This window comes from Atractosteus spatula, chromosome 3, assembly GCF_055471065.1.
Source record: "Atractosteus spatula isolate fAtrSpa1 chromosome 3, fAtrSpa1.hap1, whole genome shotgun sequence".
Taxonomy (NCBI): Eukaryota; Metazoa; Chordata; class Actinopteri; order Semionotiformes; family Lepisosteidae; genus Atractosteus; species Atractosteus spatula.
Genome location: NC_142708.1, coordinates 42,456,707 through 42,478,734, shown reverse-complemented (window position 1 = coordinate 42,478,734; position 22,028 = coordinate 42,456,707). Strand labels below are relative to the sequence as shown.

The 22,028-nt window shown below is 36.8% G+C and overlaps 2 protein-coding genes across 2 annotated transcripts; one reads left to right on the top strand and one right to left on the bottom strand.

Moving 5' to 3' along the window:
- Positions 1-1,604: 1,604 nt before the first annotated feature.
- oaz1b (ornithine decarboxylase antizyme 1b) lies at positions 1,605-13,704 on the bottom strand. Its single transcript, XM_088910805.1, is given in 6 exon segments — positions 1,605-2,556; positions 3,441-3,526; positions 4,202-4,374; positions 10,136-10,222; positions 10,224-10,275; positions 13,449-13,704. Coding segments are annotated over 6 exon segments (654 nt in total). The 5' UTR covers positions 13,574-13,704; the 3' UTR covers positions 1,605-2,425.
- A 4,752-nt stretch (positions 13,705-18,456) lies between these two features.
- On the top strand, positions 18,457-21,791 carry mboat4 (membrane bound O-acyltransferase domain containing 4). The gene is made up of 3 exons (XM_088912304.1): positions 18,457-18,578; positions 19,322-19,546; positions 20,819-21,791. Exons 1-3 carry the CDS (start codon positions 18,457-18,459, stop codon positions 21,789-21,791), a joined length of 1,320 nt encoding a protein of 439 aa, XP_088768430.1.
- Positions 21,792-22,028: the final 237 nt, after the last annotated feature.

Below are 22,028 nucleotides of genomic sequence, written 5' to 3'. Positions count from 1 at the left end.
TGCAGGCTTTGACTGGGCCATTCCAGAACTTTTTTCTTTTTAAACCACTTCAGCATGGCTTTGGCTGTATGTTTTGGGTCATTGTCTTGTTGGAAGATGATTCCTCTCCAAATTCCCATGTCTCTTGGAGACTGCAGCAGATTTTCCTTCAGGATTTCTCTATACTTTGCACTCCATTTTATCGTCTATCTTCAGTCTTCCAGGCCCTAATGTAACGAAGCTTCCCCATTGCATGATACTTCCACCACCATGTTTCACAGTAGGGATGGTGTTCTCAGGACGATGTTCACTGTTACACTTGTGCCTAACACAGCATGTACCATTGAGGCCAAAAGGTCAATTTTGGTCTCATCAGACCATAGAAGTTTCTTCCACTTGGTCTCAGTCTCCACACACCTCCTGGAAAAGTGTAGTCGAGATTTGATGATTTTTGTCACTCTCCCATGAAACCTAAATCTGTGAGCCACCAAGACAATTGTCATATGTACAATTTCTCCCATCTCAGCCATGTACTTTGCTGCATCCATTTTCCTTCTAGCTGTACAAGTCTTCCAGGCTTGAGTCTTGGTGGCCTCCCTGACTTGTGCACATCTTGCTTGGAATCTCGGCATTTGAGGACACTGTTCTTCAGTGTTGTGCCATATTTCCTCCGTTTCTTTATAATTGACTACACTTTGGGTGATATGTAATGCCTTGGAAATTTTCTTATACCCTTTCCGATTGATACAATAACCCTATCCCAAAATTATTTTGAAAGTCCATTTGTCTTCATGATGTAGTGTTTGTTGGGAGCTGTACTAGTCATCCGTGGGATCTCCCACAAATGGGTATATTTATCATGAACTCATGTGAAACAACCTAATTGCACACAGGTGGCCTCCATTCAACAAATTATATGACTTCTAAAGACATTCGGTTGCACCAGAGCCTACTTAGGTGTATCATAGTAAAGGGAGTGAATACTTACACATTCATTTATTTTATGTTTTATATTTTTAATTTAGGAAGATCTGTAGAATTTTTTCACTTTGATGTTATTGAGAGCAGAAAATCCCACATAAATACACTGCGATTCTATATTTTAACGCAGAAAAATGTTAAAAAGTCCAAAAGGGGAAAATACTTTTGATAGCCACTGTATAGAGGTCGGAAAGAATAGGTGCAAAAGTACAAGTGGAGGTTAATTCTACACATGTTGGTTGTGGAAACTAAGTCAGGTGTATGATGGGAAAGATTAGAAATAAGTGGTAATGTGGAGTAAAGGGGGAGAAAGAAAATGTGAATGAGCATATTAATTAAAACCCAACACAAGGGAGTATTTGAGCATCAAATACCCAGGAAAATGGAAGGCAGCAATCTGTAAATGAATGGAGAGATTAGAACTAGATTAATTGTTGAGTACTGGAAGAGTATGGACCAACTTTAAGGATATTTGAGTATCTGTTGTCCTTCATAGCCAAAACACTTTTTCTCCTTTCTAGTGTGAAATGAATCTCTACTTGTTCGTATTGTACATGCTACTTATTAGAACAGTTTTCAGAAATGTATTGATACATTTCAGTTTTGGATAATAACCAAGGGTTGGCAGACAAGCAAATAAGCAATTCACAATTTTAAAACTTTTATTATCACAGAAGCACAATAATAAAGGTACCACTATGCCGGTGAATCCTGAATACCTGTCAAACTAATAAAATAAAAAAAAACTCAAGGAATGCCAGATATATTCAAATTTGAGTGCAGCATGGAGCAAAATCCTAAAGGTTGGCAACACTATGCATCACATTGTTCACCAAAGACAAAACAAGAGGAAAACTTTGGGATCATTGCGCCTCTCACAAATGTTCATTCCTTATAAGGCTTTCTAGCAAAAAGAAAGATAAGAAGCCAAATCTTTTTCACATACAGTACATGTTTTCATTCAAACAATGATACTTCCTTTTCAGCTGACCACTTATTTCTTAGGACTGCTTATATAAGAGTGAGGTGATTAAAAAAAAAAGATCTAGAGCACTGAATTACCAGTAACCATACAAGATATTTCAGCTTCTAAATCCTCAGTGCGTGCATTAAACCAAAATCTATGTTCATTCTGGGGCAAAACTATGATTTTTCAATTTGAAAGCCAATAAGAACTAAGAAATGTAATATGCAAATATAAACCAATAGACATGTTGTACATTCAACATAATAGCATCAACCTTAGGTCTGATTTTATTAAATCACAATAAGCTTGTGAAAATTCCCCAAAATGGACAGCTGTTTTGAAAGTACTGATTTATTTAAGGTTTATCAACCAAGCTCACAACAAAAAAACATTGTGACACAACATAATCTAAAACAATAACAAGAAGCGTCTTTAGAACACAAAAGCACAGAAGGCAATAAGCACTTGAGTCACATAAAACATAATGGATTGGTTGCTTCATTCTTCATCAGATGAGTCTCTGTCAAAGGTGTATGCCATGAAGAACACATCCTGTCTAGGGGGGATGAGGGCATGGCCTGGTTTCACAACCTCAAAGCCCAGAAAGCTGAAGGTTCGGAGCAGTTTAGCTACAGACAAAAGAAAATCTATTAAGGCACTGATTTTGCATGGATATTAAATCAAAGCAGATCTTTCACTGCCTTTTGCCAACTATAACCAAATCTCACCACAGATAGACTGCAGCAAAACTGGTAAACCTTTTAAGAGTTGATACATGCCAGCACAATCACAGCTACAAGTATCAGCGTAAAGATTGTGGAAAAGGCCCAACAGCAAAGACATTTACAATCAGCTTGTACAATGGTAGTCTGATCTTGTAAACAGCCTTTATCATGAAGCAGTATGAACCGTTTTCAAATCTCTTTCTGCCTTAGGGTTACATTTTACTCAGCACTTTTTAAATTGCACAAAGTAATACATTGCAACACTTCTAAAAAAGGAAGAAATCATATAGAACCTAATACAACAAAATTGCTTTACAATCTTTTTTATTGGGCATCCTGAAAGATTCATGCAGCATAAGACTTTACTGAATTGTTTTTATGCAGTAAACATATTCATTATTTTTATGCTTTATGGGTCAGCTGCCCAAAATGTAAACAGAAATTCCCCATTTCTCTGTAGAAAGCAGTTAAAATGTTATATTTTTAACAATGTCAAAATATTATTCGGTAACCCTCACAAATTTAAAATTATTTTTAAGATAAGCCATTGAAAACACAGCAAAAACTTAATAAACTTTTAAGTCTATTTAAAATATTAAATCTTTAATTACATAAAATTTCAAACCATGCTGAGACTGATGCATTCTGTGCTTTTCTCTTTCTAAAAAAACTAATTTAATGACAAACTGAAACAAACAACTAGCTGAATATGAAAAAGTCCTTGTATAATTTTGTGAATAAACATCTTAGTCATACAAGGACATTGCAAGCACAGTTTCAGTACATACCTCTATCTTCTCTGTTCTTGTAAAAGCAAAGGAAAACCTTGACAACTTTCAGATGTTCTTCAGCGTACTCTAAGAGGGCCACAAAGCTGTTCATCAGATAAAAAATGGAAAGCAGTGAAATACAATGTGCTCCGAGAGGTCCTTAGCACAGATAAAGTTTGTATAATGTTAAGCATGAGGTGGAACTCTGAGGACTAGGAATACAGTCAATTCTTTGGCCTAGCAAACGTGCTGTATCCAATAATTTTTAGGTTTATTGCACCAGTAAAAAAGGACTACTAACTTAATTTTTTCCACCCTCTCCCACAAGACACTCCATTGTTCTTTCATTTCTCACTATGCATATAAACTGCCTGCCAAGCAAAAAACACTGACAACAAACTTTTTAAAAAAGCTGACTTCCAAGTCATATGCAGCCTTAACAGTTCAAACTAAAAGGTCAATCTGAAAACCAGAAGAAAACTGTTTCAAAGGTTGTTTTTAAAGCTTTTTTTCTTGAATAGGTAGCTAAATGCAAAATAATAAACAAAACATCAATTTAGAACCACACTGTAACAGAACAGGCAAAAGCAAAATGAATTTACAGTATGACATTTCTTATAGAATGCCTTTAAGATAATCTCAAAGCATTTAAAAAAAACTTTTACATTTCTTGAAACTTATTTCAAAGTATAAACTGTAGAACACACACAGTAATGGTAAGACAGGCCTGTACAATAACTTTTTTATTTTTATTTGTACCCCAGGCTTGCTGGACTCACCTTTCCTTGCTGCCTTCAGGTAGCACATCCCAGGGGATTTCTACGTACAAGTTGTTGCCGTTCAGCACTGCATCCCACTGGATAACCTTGGAGTGGGTAGGTTTGCTCTGAAAATGGAGGAGCCCTGGTCGTCCATTCACAGCGGGCTCTTCTGTAACAGTGAGCTTCCCATCCTGGGAATGAAAAACATGTAATGATATACAGAAATATTTCAAGTATAAGTTTCAGATTTTTTACTTTCCAATTATTATCACAACAATATCTGAGGTCATGTGTCGCATCCTGTCATACCAATCCCCAGCCTTCACTTCACTAGTACCCCAGCATTCACTTGTCTCCACACACTTCCATCTACAGAGGACATAATATAACATTTTTCAGAAATAAAACATCCTTAAATTCCCACTGTGTAAGCAACCTACACTGACACACGATTCAGCAGAGTAGTCAGTATACAGTGCTCTCCAAGACGTGCTGGACCCAAAGTGTTCAAACTTGGTTCCAAGTTGAAATACAATTTCACTTTAATAGCGGACAGCATGCATCCCAAAAGGCAAAAACAAAGGCTGCCAGTAAACCCTAGATTTTGTTTAATACCACTGAACATTCAAGAAGGCCAGTATAATTTATACTAAAAAGAAGGAGAGGATTGCAGAGTGGCTCAATCAGTAAAAGAGCTTGGTCTGTGGCCATCCATGTCATTTGCTGACTGCGACAAGGATTCCTGCAGTTCTGGCCTCACACAAATAATGGAGTGCCACTGGATCATGCTGGGATAGCTCTGCCTGGAGTCCCTAGCTTTCTGCTACTCCAGTTAGCACTGTAAAACTTACTGTGCACCAAATGATGAATGGCACTGCAGGTAGGTTGGACAGGCGTTACAGCCAGAAAGCCCAGCTATTTTATACTCAAGTTTGTAAATTGTAATCTGCAATTTCAAATGTAAAAAAAGGAAAAGTAGAACTTCCAGAAATTGCTCTGAAAGTGCAATTTTTACAGTATTTAGACATGTTTTAAAACTCTGCATTCTATTCGCTTTTTCTAGAATCACTCACAGACAAATGCTAGAACGCTAAAAAAGTCAAAATAAACTAATGGTTTAATCCAGTTTCCTATATGGTATACTTAGCAGAAAATGCAAAGATAAAATCATCCCAAAAAGAAAGAGACTAACAAGGGATGCAGCTGTGCAAAGATAAGGGAGGGAAAGCAGAGCCTATAATTGTTGAAATAGTGTAAGACCAAGGGATGAGTGGGTGTAATAAAAGTTTTTAGTTAGAAGGGAGTTTTGTAAAAGATAAAGCATCATAAAGCGTCATTTCCAAGCTTGTTTAGACATGCAACTCATGCAATCAAAATGAAATATTAAACACAATGAAAAGGTTCTCTTAAATCTACTCATATGTGAATTCTCAAGCATAAATGCCACAATTTTACCGCATAGTGCCCCAACTTTTGTAAGTGCTGATAACTGACTTCCACATTTTGTCTGTCGCTGCCCTCCACCCAAAACCATGATTGCGGCAAATTTATAATTAACGAAACATGACTCCGAAATCCTCCAATTTTAAATGAGCTAATAGTCTTGAGATGTAAGCCATAATTCCTTCTCTTGTAGACAGAAACGTGTTCAGCATTCTTAGCCATAGCCAGCAGTTGAGTCGATGTCATGAGTTAGATACGGATTTCTGTGTCAGAACAGTTTTGTCCAAGTGCTGCTTCCCAAGTACAGAAGATGTTCTTCACTGGAATAAGTCCCAGGGGTTTTTACCCCATGCTATTTACTATACTTTAAGTTCCCAGGAGTTTTTTCACCACATTGACAAAATTCAATCCAAGTTTCACACTGGAACTAAATTAAACATTGAGGTTTGATTAAGGTACTAATAATTTATCCTCAAATTTAAGGTACTAATAACTTATCCTCAAATCCCTGTCGCTTTCCTTCCAAACATGTAGCCATCCGGGAGAAGATTTGCACTGAATTCTCCAGCAACAAAGCTAAGCACTTGAGAAAAAGAGAAAACAAAATGTGACTGCCCTCCCTCTTAGCAGCAAGCTGAATTGATAACTCAACCATTGAATCATCTTACAATATCAGTATTGTTTGGCAGCTCTTACATGAGTACAGACACTATCCTTTCACAACTCATGAGGTCCATCTCACAGCTTTCTGTGAGTCACATGAAAGGATGTGGTAAAAGCAAGCAACTTACTTTCTTTTCATGATGCCTTCTCTGTGTACTAAATAATGAGCCGCATTTGACAGAACAAAAGTAATGACCTAGTTTTACACTGAGACACTGAGGTTTTTTTTCTTGTGCCCCCCTCTGGAGGAAACTGCAGAAATTATCTGAAGATGTGCGTTATAGTTTTAAATATGAGTACTGACACTGAATTACTAGGGGAACCCCAGTTAAGCTGGCTTGTCTGGATGAGGTGTACTTAAATACTTCTGCCTCTGTTCCTGTGTGTGTCAGGAATAATTGAATCTTCTACATCCTTTAATGACATTGTGATTTTTGTCCTGTATCTTTTAAGTTGACTTATTCCAATAACCTTGCTTTTTAAAGAGGTTTATGGTATTATCTAGACATATAGTTCTTAGCAACAAAGGCTATGTTATTATACTTCATTTATAAAAAACAATTCATGTTACATTTTTCTTTTTGCTAAGATATAAACTATATCCTAGTAATACTACCTTCAATTCTTATATAATATAGTTATATATATTAGGCAGTTATTTTCCATTATTCCTACTTCATCCAAAGAAGCAACACTATGCAAAAATTAGATTCTATTCATAAAGTATAATTAACCTCTGGTAAGTGTTTATTTTACATACAGTATATTATATACAGCCATTAACAGTATGGAGATTTCAGACAACAAAGGTACATAAGAGCACTACAAGGAAACATTGCATGTGAGTTACCAGAAACTGAATTATGTGCTTAGCCTCCAATAAGGATAACCATATTTCCCAGATATTCACAGGATTACTGAGGACTCTGCACAGATATTGCTCTACAATTATGGCTTCCAAATTTCATTAACTTTTTTACCAACCATGTTGTATCAGGGTATTGGAGTGGAGAAAAATCTGAATATGTAAATTTTGCATTCTTCAATTTTTCAATTAATTTTTCAAATTTTACGATACCAAGGAGAGACACACAAAAAACTAAATGCAAATCTTTAACAAATTTAAAAAATGTCTGATGCATCAGTAATATTAGATCAATTTTGCTTTTGCTCTGTGGAGCAGCACCAGTTTGAACTGGAAGGCTGCAGTTTCCAATCCTCGGTGGGGACTGCTGTTGTACCCTTGAGCAGGACACTTGTCAGATAGCCAAATAGATCTCTATTTTCTGGTATGTGCATTAACAAATATAAAGGATCACAGGCAGTAGGTTTTCAAATCTCTTAAGTGCTTGTCCTCCCCATGACTACACTTAAAGCCTTTTGTGTCTTTTTCACAAATGTACAGTCCAGTTTCTGCTGCTGTGGCTATAATGCCATTTTACAGGATAAAAACCCATTTTACTTCTTACCCAAGATAGTTTTGAAACAAAATCCTGTTAAAACATGTAAAAATGGTTTAGTTTTGTCAGATCCTGGGTAGAACACTGCTTCTGTACTTTGAGTAAGGACTGTTCCAAACTACCCGGCTGTATAAATGTAAGTCACTTGGGGAAAATACAGGGCTGTATAGAACTTGTGAACTATACAAGCACTGGTGTTCTTCACGGAATACAGGGAAAGCTTTTTTCCCCCCAGAAGTAACAATCAAAGAAGAATGAAGACTTAATTGTGAATTACTGCCACCTACAGGACAATGTGGCTACAAGAGCAGTGTTTTGCAAATATTCCAAGTAATTTGTTTTCATTGAATTTTGGTGAAAGTTCTAACACTACTAGCCTGAACCACTACCTTCTACCTACCGTCTTCACATGTGCACCCTGTAATTAACTAGTTTAATAAACTTAAACCAGAAAGTATAGGCCTAAGATAGGTGATAAAGGGATATATTACCTCCAGCCATCTCCTCATTACAAAGCTTAGATATTCAAGCTCGTATCACAGAGCCAATGACAATTCATCTCATTTTCTAAGATTACATTCTAGATGTGCACAAAAACATTTAAGTTGAATCAGTTTGAATAGTAAATATTTGACAAGAGATTTATACTGGCCCTCAAAGACAAAGGTAACTCCAATTATTTTAAAATGATTAGCTGTACTGTAAGATGTGCTCTTAACAATAGCCACTATATCCATCCATTTCTTGGAATCAGTCCAGAGAAGAACAACCATATTTACACCCAGGTTTAAAGGAATGCCTTACCAAACATGCTAGATGGGCCAAATGGCATCCTCTTGTTTCTAACCTTTCTTATGTTCTGCATAGCCTGAACGTCACCTTTTTAGATTTTTAGAACTGAACCTCGTTTAATAGAGAAGACTAAAGACTTAATTCAAGAATTCAAAATTCTCAAAGTCAATGAAAAAGTTATTGCCAATGGGCTTGTTCAGAATATTGAAATAAAAACATCTTAATGTTATCTACATATCAGCAAACATCTGTCAAAAAAAGCATCTAGGTCTAATATGGCAGTGTTGAACGCCTATAAACTATACAAAACAGCAAGGGGAAAAAACACCACTTTCAGCACCTACCTTGTGAAACAAATTTATAACCAGGAAAAAAAAACAACTGTATGTAAATACATTGTAAAATAGAAAGTGTTTCTGCACCTTATTTTTTAATGTCTCCAAAGTTCATGCCATTAAGTAATTTAACTAAACTTTTTGTGCAAAGCAACATATATTTATAACTATAACATATATATTGTTATGCATCTGGATATTTTGCTCAGAAATTTGTCACCAGTGCCACACATGGGATTTTCTGTGATCTTTGTTTTGTGCTCTTGCTGCCACCTTCTAAACAACACATGACACGTTATGTTTCTTGAACAGGAGAAGGACAAGAGAAGAGAACAAAATGCCCCTCTCTTTTTTGCATGAACCCCATTTCACAATACTTTATTTATAGTGCCACTAGAATTATATATATAAAGTGCACAGAGCAATGGCAAAGCTATTTTAAGAGGAGCAGTTAATATTACAGGTTACAACCCAATGCAGGAGGGAAAATTATCGTTGCAACGCATGAAGTGCACATCAGAAGCAGCTCATGTCAGCTAATTGCCCATGACATCCGCCAAGTTTCTGTTATCAGAGCACCAGTTTCCAAGCCAGAGGCATTTTCAGTTGTGAAAACAAAATATAGCCACCATATAAGCAGGAATAGCAGTGTATCAGATGTTAGCTGCTAACTGCAATGGTACTTATCAAGTTTACAGTTAATTGGTGAAATTGTAGTGGCCACACATTGAGAAAGAAAAAGAAGGAACAGATGAATGGTTGGACCACCATCTTTTTCATGTACAAATCCCATTTTTGCATATGATATTTATCCTGTTGGCACTCAACCTGGCTGTATTAAGTTTGAAGTAAAATGATAATATGTTTAGAGCAGGAGCACTTTGTGCGAGGGGCAGGGGTTTTGCAATAGGCTTAACAGCCTGATAATTTTGAACACCTTTCTTATATAAGAAATTAATAAAAATATTAATTAAAATTTATCCATCTTGGAAAATTAAAGAAGTATCAGGGAATTTAGGTGTGAGCCTTGAAAATGTTTTTCATCTTATATTCCAGCTGAGCTCCAAATTGAAATATCAGTCACAATTACCAAGTAACTTCCCACTCCTACAACAGATGTAAAGAAGGTAATAACTCATAAAGCCCTGTACAACCCACTCGATTTTCGTGCTCTAGGTTCAGAATGAGACAGCCCTGCTTCTGGATTCACCAATGTTCACAGGCATTCCAGCTGAGATACAACAGTAGGAAATACGTACTGAGTGCAGCAGCCGAGCTGAAGGAGTGTGATCCCTTTGACCATTCCCTCGCCCACCTGGGATCTTCAGGGGTGGGAGAGGGGCATCAGGAGCACCACAGAGGCCCCGGACCACGGGTACTGCTACAGTGCAGAGACAGGCTGGAAAACAGTACACAGGTTAGATGAGACCACACTAACTTTTCAGTTATTCCTGCCATCACTAGGTAGAGACTTTTCATGTGACATAACCCCAAATGCAGGTCTAAATTTATTAAAGCATTTCTAGTGATAATCAGCCCTTCTAGCTTTTAAACCATTTTACATTGTTAAACTTCCATTTTAAACATATCCTATGTATTGTCAAAAAAGTTGTCTTTTTCTAGGTATACATTTCTCAAAGATCTTATGGCTATCCCTCATTCTCTCATCCACAGCCAAAGTTTTAGCATCTCGCTTTTTAGATCCATCTTTCAATGTTTTTCCTAGGTTTAGAATGATTTACACATATACAAACAGGTTTGTTCTGAATCACTACCAACCATAAAGCAAGATTGTTAAACCACTGCAAACTGACATTAGCACTAGGATTAGGACATGCATTTAACATCTGAATGCATGTTGAATCCTCCTAGTTTGATCAACCAACTCGAGTTGTTTGTGAACTATACCAAAATCTATATCAGTGACATAAACTAGGAAAAGCAGTGGTCAATCTACCTATTGATTCTTACACAAAGATATTTCAAGTTCATATGAATATCCATAAGCAATAATTGTAAACTAGGGTTTCTAAATTTTTATTTAAAATAATACCCCATTTTAACTACCAAATAAAACACAAAGAAAAATAAATACGAGATTCAACTGTCATCTGTTCTAATGCTGATGTTAAAATGCAGTGGGGTAAGGGTAACACTGTACTGCCTACATGTGAATGGATTTTAAGGTTCTCCTGCTGACTCATTAGGTACTGGGGTCTGGTTCCTCTTTCATTAATGTGATGTACTACATGAGTACACTCCAATACTTAACCCGAGATCTGCAGATTCAGAAATTACTTTACTGAAGACCAAGCTCTACGCAATGGGCAATGCAGCCTTCTCTTGTGTTGCACCATGTTTGTGAAACCCACTGTCTAGATCAGAGTTCCTGCAACTATAGACAGAAATCCCTTGGACACTTATCTTCTCACTAAAGACTTTAGTCTATTTGGCCCTTTTACTTTTTTTTCAACTTCTGCCCTATGTTTTATGCAAGCACTATTATACAGCGCTTTTAAGTTTATACATTCATTTTATTTTTTACACATTATTTCAGAGATTAATACACCCATCAAAACCAATTTTAGAACATATATTGACTAATTTTGTTGAATCTTAATCCACAACAATAAAAAATACTATTTAATACTGATTTGTTTGAAAGTTAATTTTAAATATCTGTAGCTTTTTGTTTGTGCGGAGTAACGCCTGAAAGGCACCTCTGTTTACATGAAAATGATTGAGCATTTCTATTATAGTTTATGCTCAGCACTAGACTTAAATAGATCCAGGTATCTTAGCAACACTAGAAGAGTGCAAAGTGCACAAACTAGACAGCGTAAAAAATTTCTTGGATTAAACGCAACCGTGTTTCGAGTATATAAATAAAAAACTTATTTCAGAAAAACACAGATGCTTTAATGCAAAAACATTGCATATAGGATGAAGGAATACGACAATGAAAAAAACGGCAATACCACCGTCGCCTTAAACTGACCGCCTTCTTTGAGGATAAAGACACCGACACAGAAAGGGTTCCCTTCCTGCCTAAATCCAGCTGGGAACCAGGGGAAAACCAACTGCCATCAGAAATCCAGGAAATAATTCAAGAGGACAACAGAATTCTACGAAAACTCCGACCATACAGGGACTCACACAACATAACAAAGGAGGAAACCATAGCCTTAAAACATTTAAAGGAAAACAAACATATAGTCATAAAACCAGCAGACAAAGGGAGTGCAATAGTTATCATGGATAGGGAACAATACATTGCAGAAGCACACAGACAATTAAACAATCAGGAACACTGTACTACTTTAGAAGAACCGCTGTACAAACAAACAGCACTAGAAATAGGGCAAATCCTACAAACTCTGGTAGAACTAAAACACCTAACCAAAAAACAGGCATTCTACCTAAGAGGAGAGGAATCGCCACGACCGAGGATATTCTACCTCCTCCCAAAAATTCATAAAGCCCCAGAAACATGGCCACTCCCCTACGAAATTCCACCTGGGAGGCCCATAGTGTCCGACTGCAACAGTAAATCCTACAGATTAGCAGAATAGTTTGTATTCAATTAAACAGCTTTAAAGCAATTGCAAAACACAAAATATCAAAAACCGATGTCTTGTTACGAACGTACAATTACCGCAGTTTATTATTCGAGTGTAAGCACGATTAGTAAAAGGTATCTAAATTGCAATAATGTGAGTGTTTCTCTTTGGGGTACATATTGTGAGTCTTAATAAGGCTCTATCGTTCTTGTCTGACTACATAAATGTTGTAGTTGTGTTTACGAACTAGACTATCCATTTGTTTTTCAAAAAATACCACAAGCTCTCCAGTGTTTGTTTAACAGGAAACGTATCGAGACTGTTCTTATACGATGAAGACGCACTGGGAATGAAACCGTAATGCAGGGCAGCAGTTATTTCACTACTGTGCAATTAACCACAGGCGCAAGTTACGTGAAAGAGGAAGTAGGATGACTATTGTGACGTAGCCGTCGTCTCCTTCAAGGAGAACAAGGCCTTAGAATGGAGCTGAATGTTAGAAAAAAACAAAAAAAAAACAAGAAAGAATCCATACAAATAGTCCACTTTTACAAATTTTACTATACAATTATATCGGACAATATAATCGAAGTCCAAAAATGTGTCCACGTTTCCCTCCTATAGCTCTTCTGAACAGGGCCTGTCTTTAATTTATCGACAAAATCAAATTAATGTGCTAAGTTATACAATAAAACAGTTATTTATAACTATTAAATTCATTGATCATATCGATATTTTCCTACTAGTTAAAAAGGTAGATCCCCAAATGAACTGTGACGTATGCTTTATTAATAAGGAAGAGGTTTAAAGAGGGCCATGTTTTACTAAAAACGATAGACGCACAGAAAAGACGGCGTGAAAATTTTAATAAACACATAAAAGGAAAAACGGCTCTTATATCTAAATAATAATTTTCATTCGTAAACGTTTAATCGGTGACATCTGCGATTTTCTTAGACACTGTGGCTATATAAAACCTACCCGCCCCCAGCTTTTTTTTACATTCACTTACTTGTCCATCATGTCACAAATACTACTACTTAAAGCAGCCATGACGGTGTGGTACTGTTGTTTTCCTTCTTTCTCTCGGGCAAAGCAATGACTATTTAGGATCCGCTGGAGGTTGGATTTTACCATCCGGCCTCGGTGAGGGGACCGACGAGCTGACTCTTCAGGGCGATGGTCGTTTTGGGAATGAAGCTGATGGGACTAAAGATCGGTCTCAAAACTCCGTGCGGCGGTGGCGAGAAAAACAAGCTATTTTGTCATCCAGTGAGGTGAGGACGCTCTACAGTGAGGGGGCGTCAATCAGAGAATGGAAAATTACTGTGACTCGCATCTATAAGAGTGGCTGGAGTCGGTATTGCACTCGAGTTTCCCTAAGCATTACCAGCAGCTGATATGTAAATCACATCATGTTGTCAAAAATAACATCACAAACGCCAGCTTCTGCAAAAAGTCAATGTAATTATTTCTCGAATGCCTGCCGTTTTCTTGTTTTAGAGTGTGAAAATTTAATAAGTCAGCAGCCATATCACCCTGCAACTCACAACTGTCAATCCACTGAAGCTAAGCAGGTGTGAGCCTAGCCAGTACCTGGATGAGAGACCTCCTGAGAAAAACTAAGATTGGTGTTGGAAGAGGTGTTAGTGGGGCTAACAGGGGGTGCTCACCCTGTGGTCCATGTCCTAATGCCCCACTACAGTGATGGGGACACTAAACTGTAAACAGGCACCATCTTTCGGATGAGACATAAAACCAAGGTCTTGACTCTCTGTGGATATTAAAAATCCCAGGGTGTTTCTTGAAAAGTGTAATGCTGGTGTCCTGGTCAGAATTTCCCATTGGTTCTTATCAATCATGGCCTCCTACTAATCCCCATCTATGAATTGGCTTCATCACTCTGCTCTCCTCCCCACTAATAGCTAGTGTGTGGTGAGTGTTCTGGCACACTATGATGCCTGTTGCATCATCCAGGTGGATGCTGCATATTGGTGGTGGTGGAGGGGAGTCCCCATTACCTGTAAAACGCTTTGAGTGGAGTGTCCAGAAAAGTGCTATATAAGTGTAAGCAATTATTATTATATTATTAATATTCAGAAAAAACTATATTGTTTAAAACATAAGGAGGTACAGTAGCCTATTTTAACAAGCAGTTAAGGTTTATACTATTTAAATACTGCAGGTATTTAATTTATCTTTTGATACATCTTTTTTGTCAATACATAACATATGTAAATGCTTTCCCTAGACAATATATCAACAAATTATACGTTTATAAGTATTCTTAGAAACTAATATTAAAGCAATGTTTCTATATTATGTTATATTTACTACATATTTATTATATAATATGATCCTTTACATAGTAAACTCTCTTTAGACTTTTCACATTCTGAAAAAAATCTGTTTTAAAATTAAGAACAAAATGTGTCATTCTTGCAATGGTGAGATTAATTTAAAAAAGATTTTAACTATGCTAATGTTAGTCCAAATGTATGGCACTATTCTGATGTTACTAGGAAAATGTATTTTTATTTCTGAAATCCTCAATAAGCAGAAAATGTATTCCTATTTTTATGAAAAAACACTCTTCCATTTGCAGGTGAGAAGGTCTGAACTGTTTATAATGTTTACTAGACTATTATTGGAAGCCCTATTTACAGTATATCAGGTAAATACTGCAGTTCTGTAAAAATATAATCGATTATTATGTTTCCCCAACCATTTAAGTAATGAGTGTGCAGTTTTTCTTTTCATTCCTTAGATATGTGTTTTAAATTTTATTTATTACAGCCCAGAACACTGATTTTAAAAATGTAATCACATGCAGAGCTGCAGGCATTAGGGTGATGTCTATGGAAATACCCCTAGATTAAATAAATAAGGATACTCCCATGGTAAAGTATCAGTTCATATATAGCTTCAGGTATGAATCATAAACAAGGACATGATACACATCATGTTTCCAAAACCAGTTTAGGCAAGTGCCTCACTTTAACACCAAAACTGAGCAAAGCAGAAATCTGTGATGAACATAAACGTTTGCCAACTGCCACCTGCTGCATTTAATAGACATTCTCTCTATTCAACGCTTAATCTATCAATCAGGCAGCCAATCTAGTAATCAGGTGCCGGATTGATCGGCCAATTTAAGGCTTAATTCTCTTCCAGAACGATGCTCCGAGGGTCTGGAGCTGTGAGACACTAGCTCTATGCTCTTCTTCCTATCGCAAGCATTAGCTTACAACAATGTAGATCTAGCAGAGATTCACTTTAATAATTTCATCTCTGACAGCCCTCCACCAGCTCAACCCGCCACTTCACTACCCTTAATCCAGACAGTTCTCACTTAGTCTTTCAACAGCCTTTCTCTCTGCTTGATTGTCAGCCTGCCTGCTCAACTCTCATCACTAGCTGCTGCATCCCCAGTTCTCCAGGAATCTTCTGGAGATGTACAAAGTCCAGTGCTTGGGTTTCGGCCTGTCAGCTTGCTACAGCACTGTTCAGCAGCGCCTGCAATGTAACAATGAATAGATACTTTATAAGACATTCTGATGAGCCAGATCTTTCTAATTTATAATATCATTTTTGTGGTGGCCAAATCAGAACATAATATTCTAAAGGGGGTGTTGCTAGTGTATCCTTACTTCCCTGGATTAATAATTCAGACTTTTTTCAGAATGCCATTCTGTTTGCTTTTTATTGCTCCCCCACATTGTTTTGATGAGGTTATAATTTTGATATGTGAAATTATCTGTATTTTTATAATCCTATCTGTGTTTTCTACTCACCCTTTTTTTTGTGAAGTTTTCTGAAAACATCTTAAAATTTCTCTTGCTAAGTATATCAGAGTTTAATCTATATACTGTAGATCAGGAAGAGGATACATGTGGGGTGGCATGGTGGTGCAGTGGTTAGCATTACTGCCTCACAGTACTTGGGTTCTGGTTTCAATTCCAGGGTTACTCTCTGCATGTGGAGTTTTTATGTTCTCCCCAGCTTCACATGGGTTTTCTCTGTGTCCTTTGGTCCCTCTCACAGTCCAGAGACATAGTGGTAGATTAACTGGAGTCTGGGAAAACCTGGCATCTGCATATATTATTCTTAACTGCAATGGCTCTTAATGTAATAACATTTTATCAGGGACCTTTTCACAATCCCTCTAGAAATTATAAACATATTATATGCTTTGTAGTGTTATCTACTATCCTTGTTACTTATTGGAAGAAAGGCAGCGGAGGAGCAGCGACTCTTCTCTGAGGCTCTCCCGGATTGCCGAGCTCCTCACCCTGTCATGGAGAGTCAGCCCAGCGGCCCAGTGGAAAAACCCTTATTTCTGTCGCTTGTATCTGTGATCTAGTTCTTTTGGTCATTACCCACAGGTGAGGACCATAGGTGAGGACAGGGACTTACAGTAAATACTATGTAAATGTATTGAAAAGTGAGAGAGAGGAGTTTATTTTGCCATATGTACATGTACTTTGGGATTGTTATTCACGCTGTTCTCAGGATCTACACAGTATAACAGACAACATCACACAATGTGCACAGTACATTACAAAACATTAAATAATAAATAATGACAGTTGCAGCAGACCATCATGCACAACATAGGACAACAACATACAATGGGTACTACAGAACAATCAACACACAGGAGAATAGATTCGTGATAGCTAAGTTAAAAAGTGCAGAATGCAGAGGTGCATTGAATTCTAAGGCATTACACAGTAAGCTGTTAATGAGCTGCCATAGTGTAGAAACTGTTCTTAAGCCTAGTGTCACGGATGTCAGAAAGGACAAACCGTGGAGAGGCAGGCAAACGAAAAAGTCCCTATGCGTAGCGGCGAGACGGGGATTAGCCCGGGCTCAGCTGTTCAGGAAATGCCATATAGAAACCTATGCCCTCAGGCAGCGGACATGGGGCGACCTGGTGCTAGGCAGGTTTCAGGACATCCGAACGTCAATGCTGAGCGAAGCAGAATAAGTGACCCAGAAATATATACAGTAGACCCAGAGAGAGAGAGAAACCGGAAGGAGAGCAAAAACAGGAAACTAGAGACAGGACAGAGTAGGAGCGCCCTTTGGCTGCAGAGGGCATGACACCTAGTGGTCAGTGCTTTATGGTGTTGTACCACTTGGGAGAGCGTAGGGGGAAGAAAAGTTTGTGGTTGGGATGGTTGGGATCCTGAATAATGAATCAAGCTTTATTACGACAACAGGTGGCATAGATCTCATCGATTGATGGTAAGTCAGATCTTATAATCCTCTGTGCCATTGCCACAACCCTTTGTAGTGTGTCTTTGTCATGTTCCATTGTCATATCATACAGTGATACTATTAGTTAGGAAACTTTCTATGGTGCTGCTTCCCCTCTGTTCCCTTTTTTGCAAGGTTTTTAAGTTTGTATGAATTGTTGAAATTTATGTTCAACTAAATTGCAGTTAATGACTTTCGTGACCCATAACTCATAGCTAAATGGCACAAAAACAGAAAGCATACTTGATTTTTTAAGGAGTATATATCTGCACTAGTTGCATTTACTATTCAAGCACAATTATCTAACAGATAGAGTGTGCCACCATTCCATACAAACATCAGCCACATATATCAAGGTAAATGGATAAAAAAGAATTTCCCTCAGGTAACAAAGATATGATTTAGGGGATTTCATTGTGTACACTGATACAGTATATCACAGAGCTAAAATAGAGAAATTCATTTTAAAAAAGCTGTGGTAGCTGAGAAATTATGTTTCCATGTCTGCACCTTGGATAAACAGCAGGAACACTATTCATGCAGCACTAAAGAGGAATTTCTTTTTAATTTGCGTCATTTCAATTGAGAAGCACTGCTGTTATCACAAGATGTTTATGTACAGCTTTACATTTTAGAAATCTATGTTAATATTTGTGTAAAGAGAATAGCTTGAAGCAGATGTTAGCTAAGATATAAGGTCAAGCTGGCTATGTTACACAGTCATTGAGGCAAAGAAAAAAGTTAAAACTCACAAAAACATGGATTTGAGCTGGTGTGTTTTTGACCTACATCCACAAATAGTGTATCAGTTTTCTGCTCTTCCATTTGCTTTGCTTTTTTACTTTTTCACTAAATTAAAATGCCTTGGTGTGATTTCAAGGTAGGTTTTTCATGTTTGCTTCTCTTGTACATATAAAAACATATTCAACCACAATTAGTAGTCCTGATTTAGATTAAGGACCAAGGGCATTTTTGTACTGTATTTTTTACAATATTGACACCTTGTCTAGGAAAAAGGTTAATGAATTTATTAATTGTGATGAGTATTGTTTGCTAAACTATATTTATTTTTGCTCATTTGCAATAATTTGGATAAGGCTTGAAGCCATTTGTGAGCTGTAGCTTCTGTATGAGTATTGAAATACAATAGTAATTCTACTAAGTGGTAGTTGAGATGCTGTAACTTGAGATACTGTGTTACATGTTCTTTTTCAAGTTCATTTTGAATTTGTCAAAGTTTATATTAGTTATCTTGAAAGATCACTGATTTATATGTTGATTTTAAGTGTGTTTTATGTTTTAAAAAGCAGTTTGATTTTGTTACTGGTAAAAGTGTATAATGTATATGTAAAAAAATCACAGTATAATAAAAATTAAAATGACTACACTTTTTCATATTTCATATAAAAAATAAACTACACTTTTTCATATTTAGTATTGTCAGTTAAACATCCAAGTTAAATACTGAATTTAATGCTATGAAACAACAGAAACCCCCTCCCTGCAAAAAGACAAGGCTAGTAGGGACTGTATACAATTTATACATTTATATATAGTATTTCAAACATTCATGAATGTGTTTCTTTCAGAATATGGGATTAGTAAAAATCTTGTATTTTTCAGGTACATCTACCTGTTGCTGGGAGGATGTGTCCTAGCTATTGTTACAATGGGCCAATACTGTTTGATAGTGTTGACCCCTGCTGCAACTTTTGTACTGGTTGTACTGTCAGTCCATCCCCAGCATGTTCACTTTTGGGGATTTTTCATACAAATGTGCTGGCAAACTCTTTGGCATCTTTTCATCCATTACAAGGAGCACTGGCTTCAGGAATCCATAGACAACAGGTAATGTGTTACATTAATATTGCTTTAATTTTTTTTGATAGAAATGACATTTTTCAATTATTTTTTCATTATGTTGAGACACAGATACTTCTGGCTTTAAAGGGAACTGGAGTTCCAATTTCTCAGAACGTTATAGAAAAAAATTCAGATTTTGAATTAAGCACAAAATTGTGAACTTTGTTAAAGTACTGTAAGTACATTTTACTTTTATTGTTGTTTGAAATGCGCTGTAGTTCCCCTTTAATTCTGCCAGTAAAGAAATATTTTGTATTAAAATTATTAGGTGTTTGATGACTGCACATTGGAGGGAGTATAGCATTTGTAGTGAAGGGTAAATAAATACAAATAGCCACTTCAGCCTAAAAGAGTTTTGGCTTTTGTAATATATTTTATTATCTAACATGATACATTATAAAGGACACATAGGACTTAATTCATCCCTGCAGTTTGTATACAGTGAAGGGAGACGAATAGAAAAAGACATATTAATGTAAATATTCACTTAAGCAAATTTCCCTCATGGGATAATAAAGCTTGAATTGAATGAACATGCCTTAAAGATTCAAAATGATTTATAAACTTGTTGACCAAGCAAAGTCATTTTTAGTATGTTATTTCATTATTTTTTCCTCTGCTTTTAACACAAATTCTCAAAGAATTTAAAACAAAACCTAATCAGATAGATGTGTTTTATATTATTAATGCACAGGTTTCAACATGTCAAAGTGAGGTGGTGGTTATCTGATGTGCATTGCACTTGTCCCCTTTATTGTATTTTATACTCTATTGATTGTAAGAGCAAACACATATATAGACATCTTATTAGATTTGCTGAAGACACAGAGTCGTCAGTTTGTTATGAAACTCAGAATATCACCATGGGCCAATTCATCCATGTGCTCCATTCTTTGGACTTAAATGTTTTGAAAGCAAAAGAACACATCATTGATTTAAGGAAAAATATTCAAATGACTTAAAAATAACCTTAAAAGACCAGCCTAGAGGCAGAAACCTAAAGGCCTGGAGATATGCAAATAGATACCTAAAAATCCCAATTAAAAGTATCTTGGCAGACATTGCACATTACACATTTTTTCTTAATCACATCATCCCAGAACCATCTCTTCTATCTAGACTAGTCTTTGCAGTTGTACACTCTGCTCAACTGTGAATCTTAGATCACAAGTGTGCTCTAGTCATAGGTGTACTGTACCTATAATTACTTATAATGAACCTATTTCCAAGCAGTTATGATTGCTTCATTGTTTTTAGGCTCCTGGTTGCCATTTCTTCACTGATGCTGCTCACCCAGAGAGTGACATCCCTGTCGATGGATATTCAAGATGGGAAACTTCAATCATTGCAGACCAAGGCACAGAGCTCTGTTCATTATAACTTTCCTTTATGGATCCCCTACCTTAGCTACACTCTGTTTTTTCCCGCACTGCTTGGAGGACCCCTGTGCTCTTTTAGCTACTTCAGGTCCTTTGTGGAACAGAACGGTCTCAGCTCTATTCCTTTTCCACTGGGAGCTGTTCTCCAAAAAACTTTGCTGGTCTTATCTTTGGAAGGAGCCAAAACTTTTCTAAGGTGCCACTTAAGTAGCAGTTCCTTAAGCCAAGCTCATTTTAATGTCCTTGAAGGCATTCTGTTCATCTGGGGTATTTCTCTGTTATATAAATTGAGTTACTATTCTCATTGGACCCTGAGCGAGTCTCTGAATAATGCAGCAGGCCTGGGATTCAGAGGCTACAACAAACATGGCAGTCCACTTTGGGATGCCTTATCTGATGGCAATATCTTGACTCTGGAGACATTAACCAGGATATCTCATTTTGCTCGCATGTGGAATAAGACCACAGCAGAATGGCTTCGCAGACTGGTGTTTCAGAAGTGTCATGTTAGTCCTTTGTTACTTACTTTTGGATTTTCAGCTTGGTGGCATGGGCTTCACCCAGGGCAATTGGTTGGGTTTTTGTGTTGGGCTGCCACTGTAGAAGCCGACTACCGCATTCATCACTATTTAAGCCCCTATATGGACTCTAAAGTGAAGAGGCTCATATATAAAGTTCTGACCTGGTTCCAGACTCAGTTAGTGATAGCATGCTTTGTTGTCATCATTGAGCTAAGATGTCTTTCCTCTGTGTGGCTTCTGTTCAAGGCTTATATTGGCCTGTTCCCTCTACTTAACTGCTTGGTACTGGTTGTTCTACCTAGAAAACAGCAAATTAAAGTTCTTTATTAGGCCTTGTTTCATTCATCTTTGCATTTAGTATAATTAGCAATACGCACATGATATTGGCTTAACTGGAAGTTACAGTCATTAGTGTACTAAATGCTAAACATTGAAACTAAAACTTACAGTAAACTACCATGATGTTTAGACTATATATTGTATATTTTCTATATACTAATTGTATGTTTCAAAACACCTGTATAAATGCACATGACCAAAGTGCCAAATAAATATAATCAGTGGAGC

Excerpts from the sequence above, each read along its gene's own strand:
- mboat4 (XM_088912304.1), top strand. The coding sequence starts at position 18,457 with ATGGATTTGAGCTGGTGTGTTTTTGACCTACATCCACAAATAGTGTAT. Across the intron at positions 18,579-19,321 it reads TGCCTTGGTGTGATTTCAAG|GTACATCTACCTGTTGCTGG; the intron begins GTAGGTTTTTCA and ends TGTATTTTTCAG. Across the intron at positions 19,547-20,818 it reads CAGGAATCCATAGACAACAG|GCTCCTGGTTGCCATTTCTT; the intron begins GTAATGTGTTAC and ends CATTGTTTTTAG.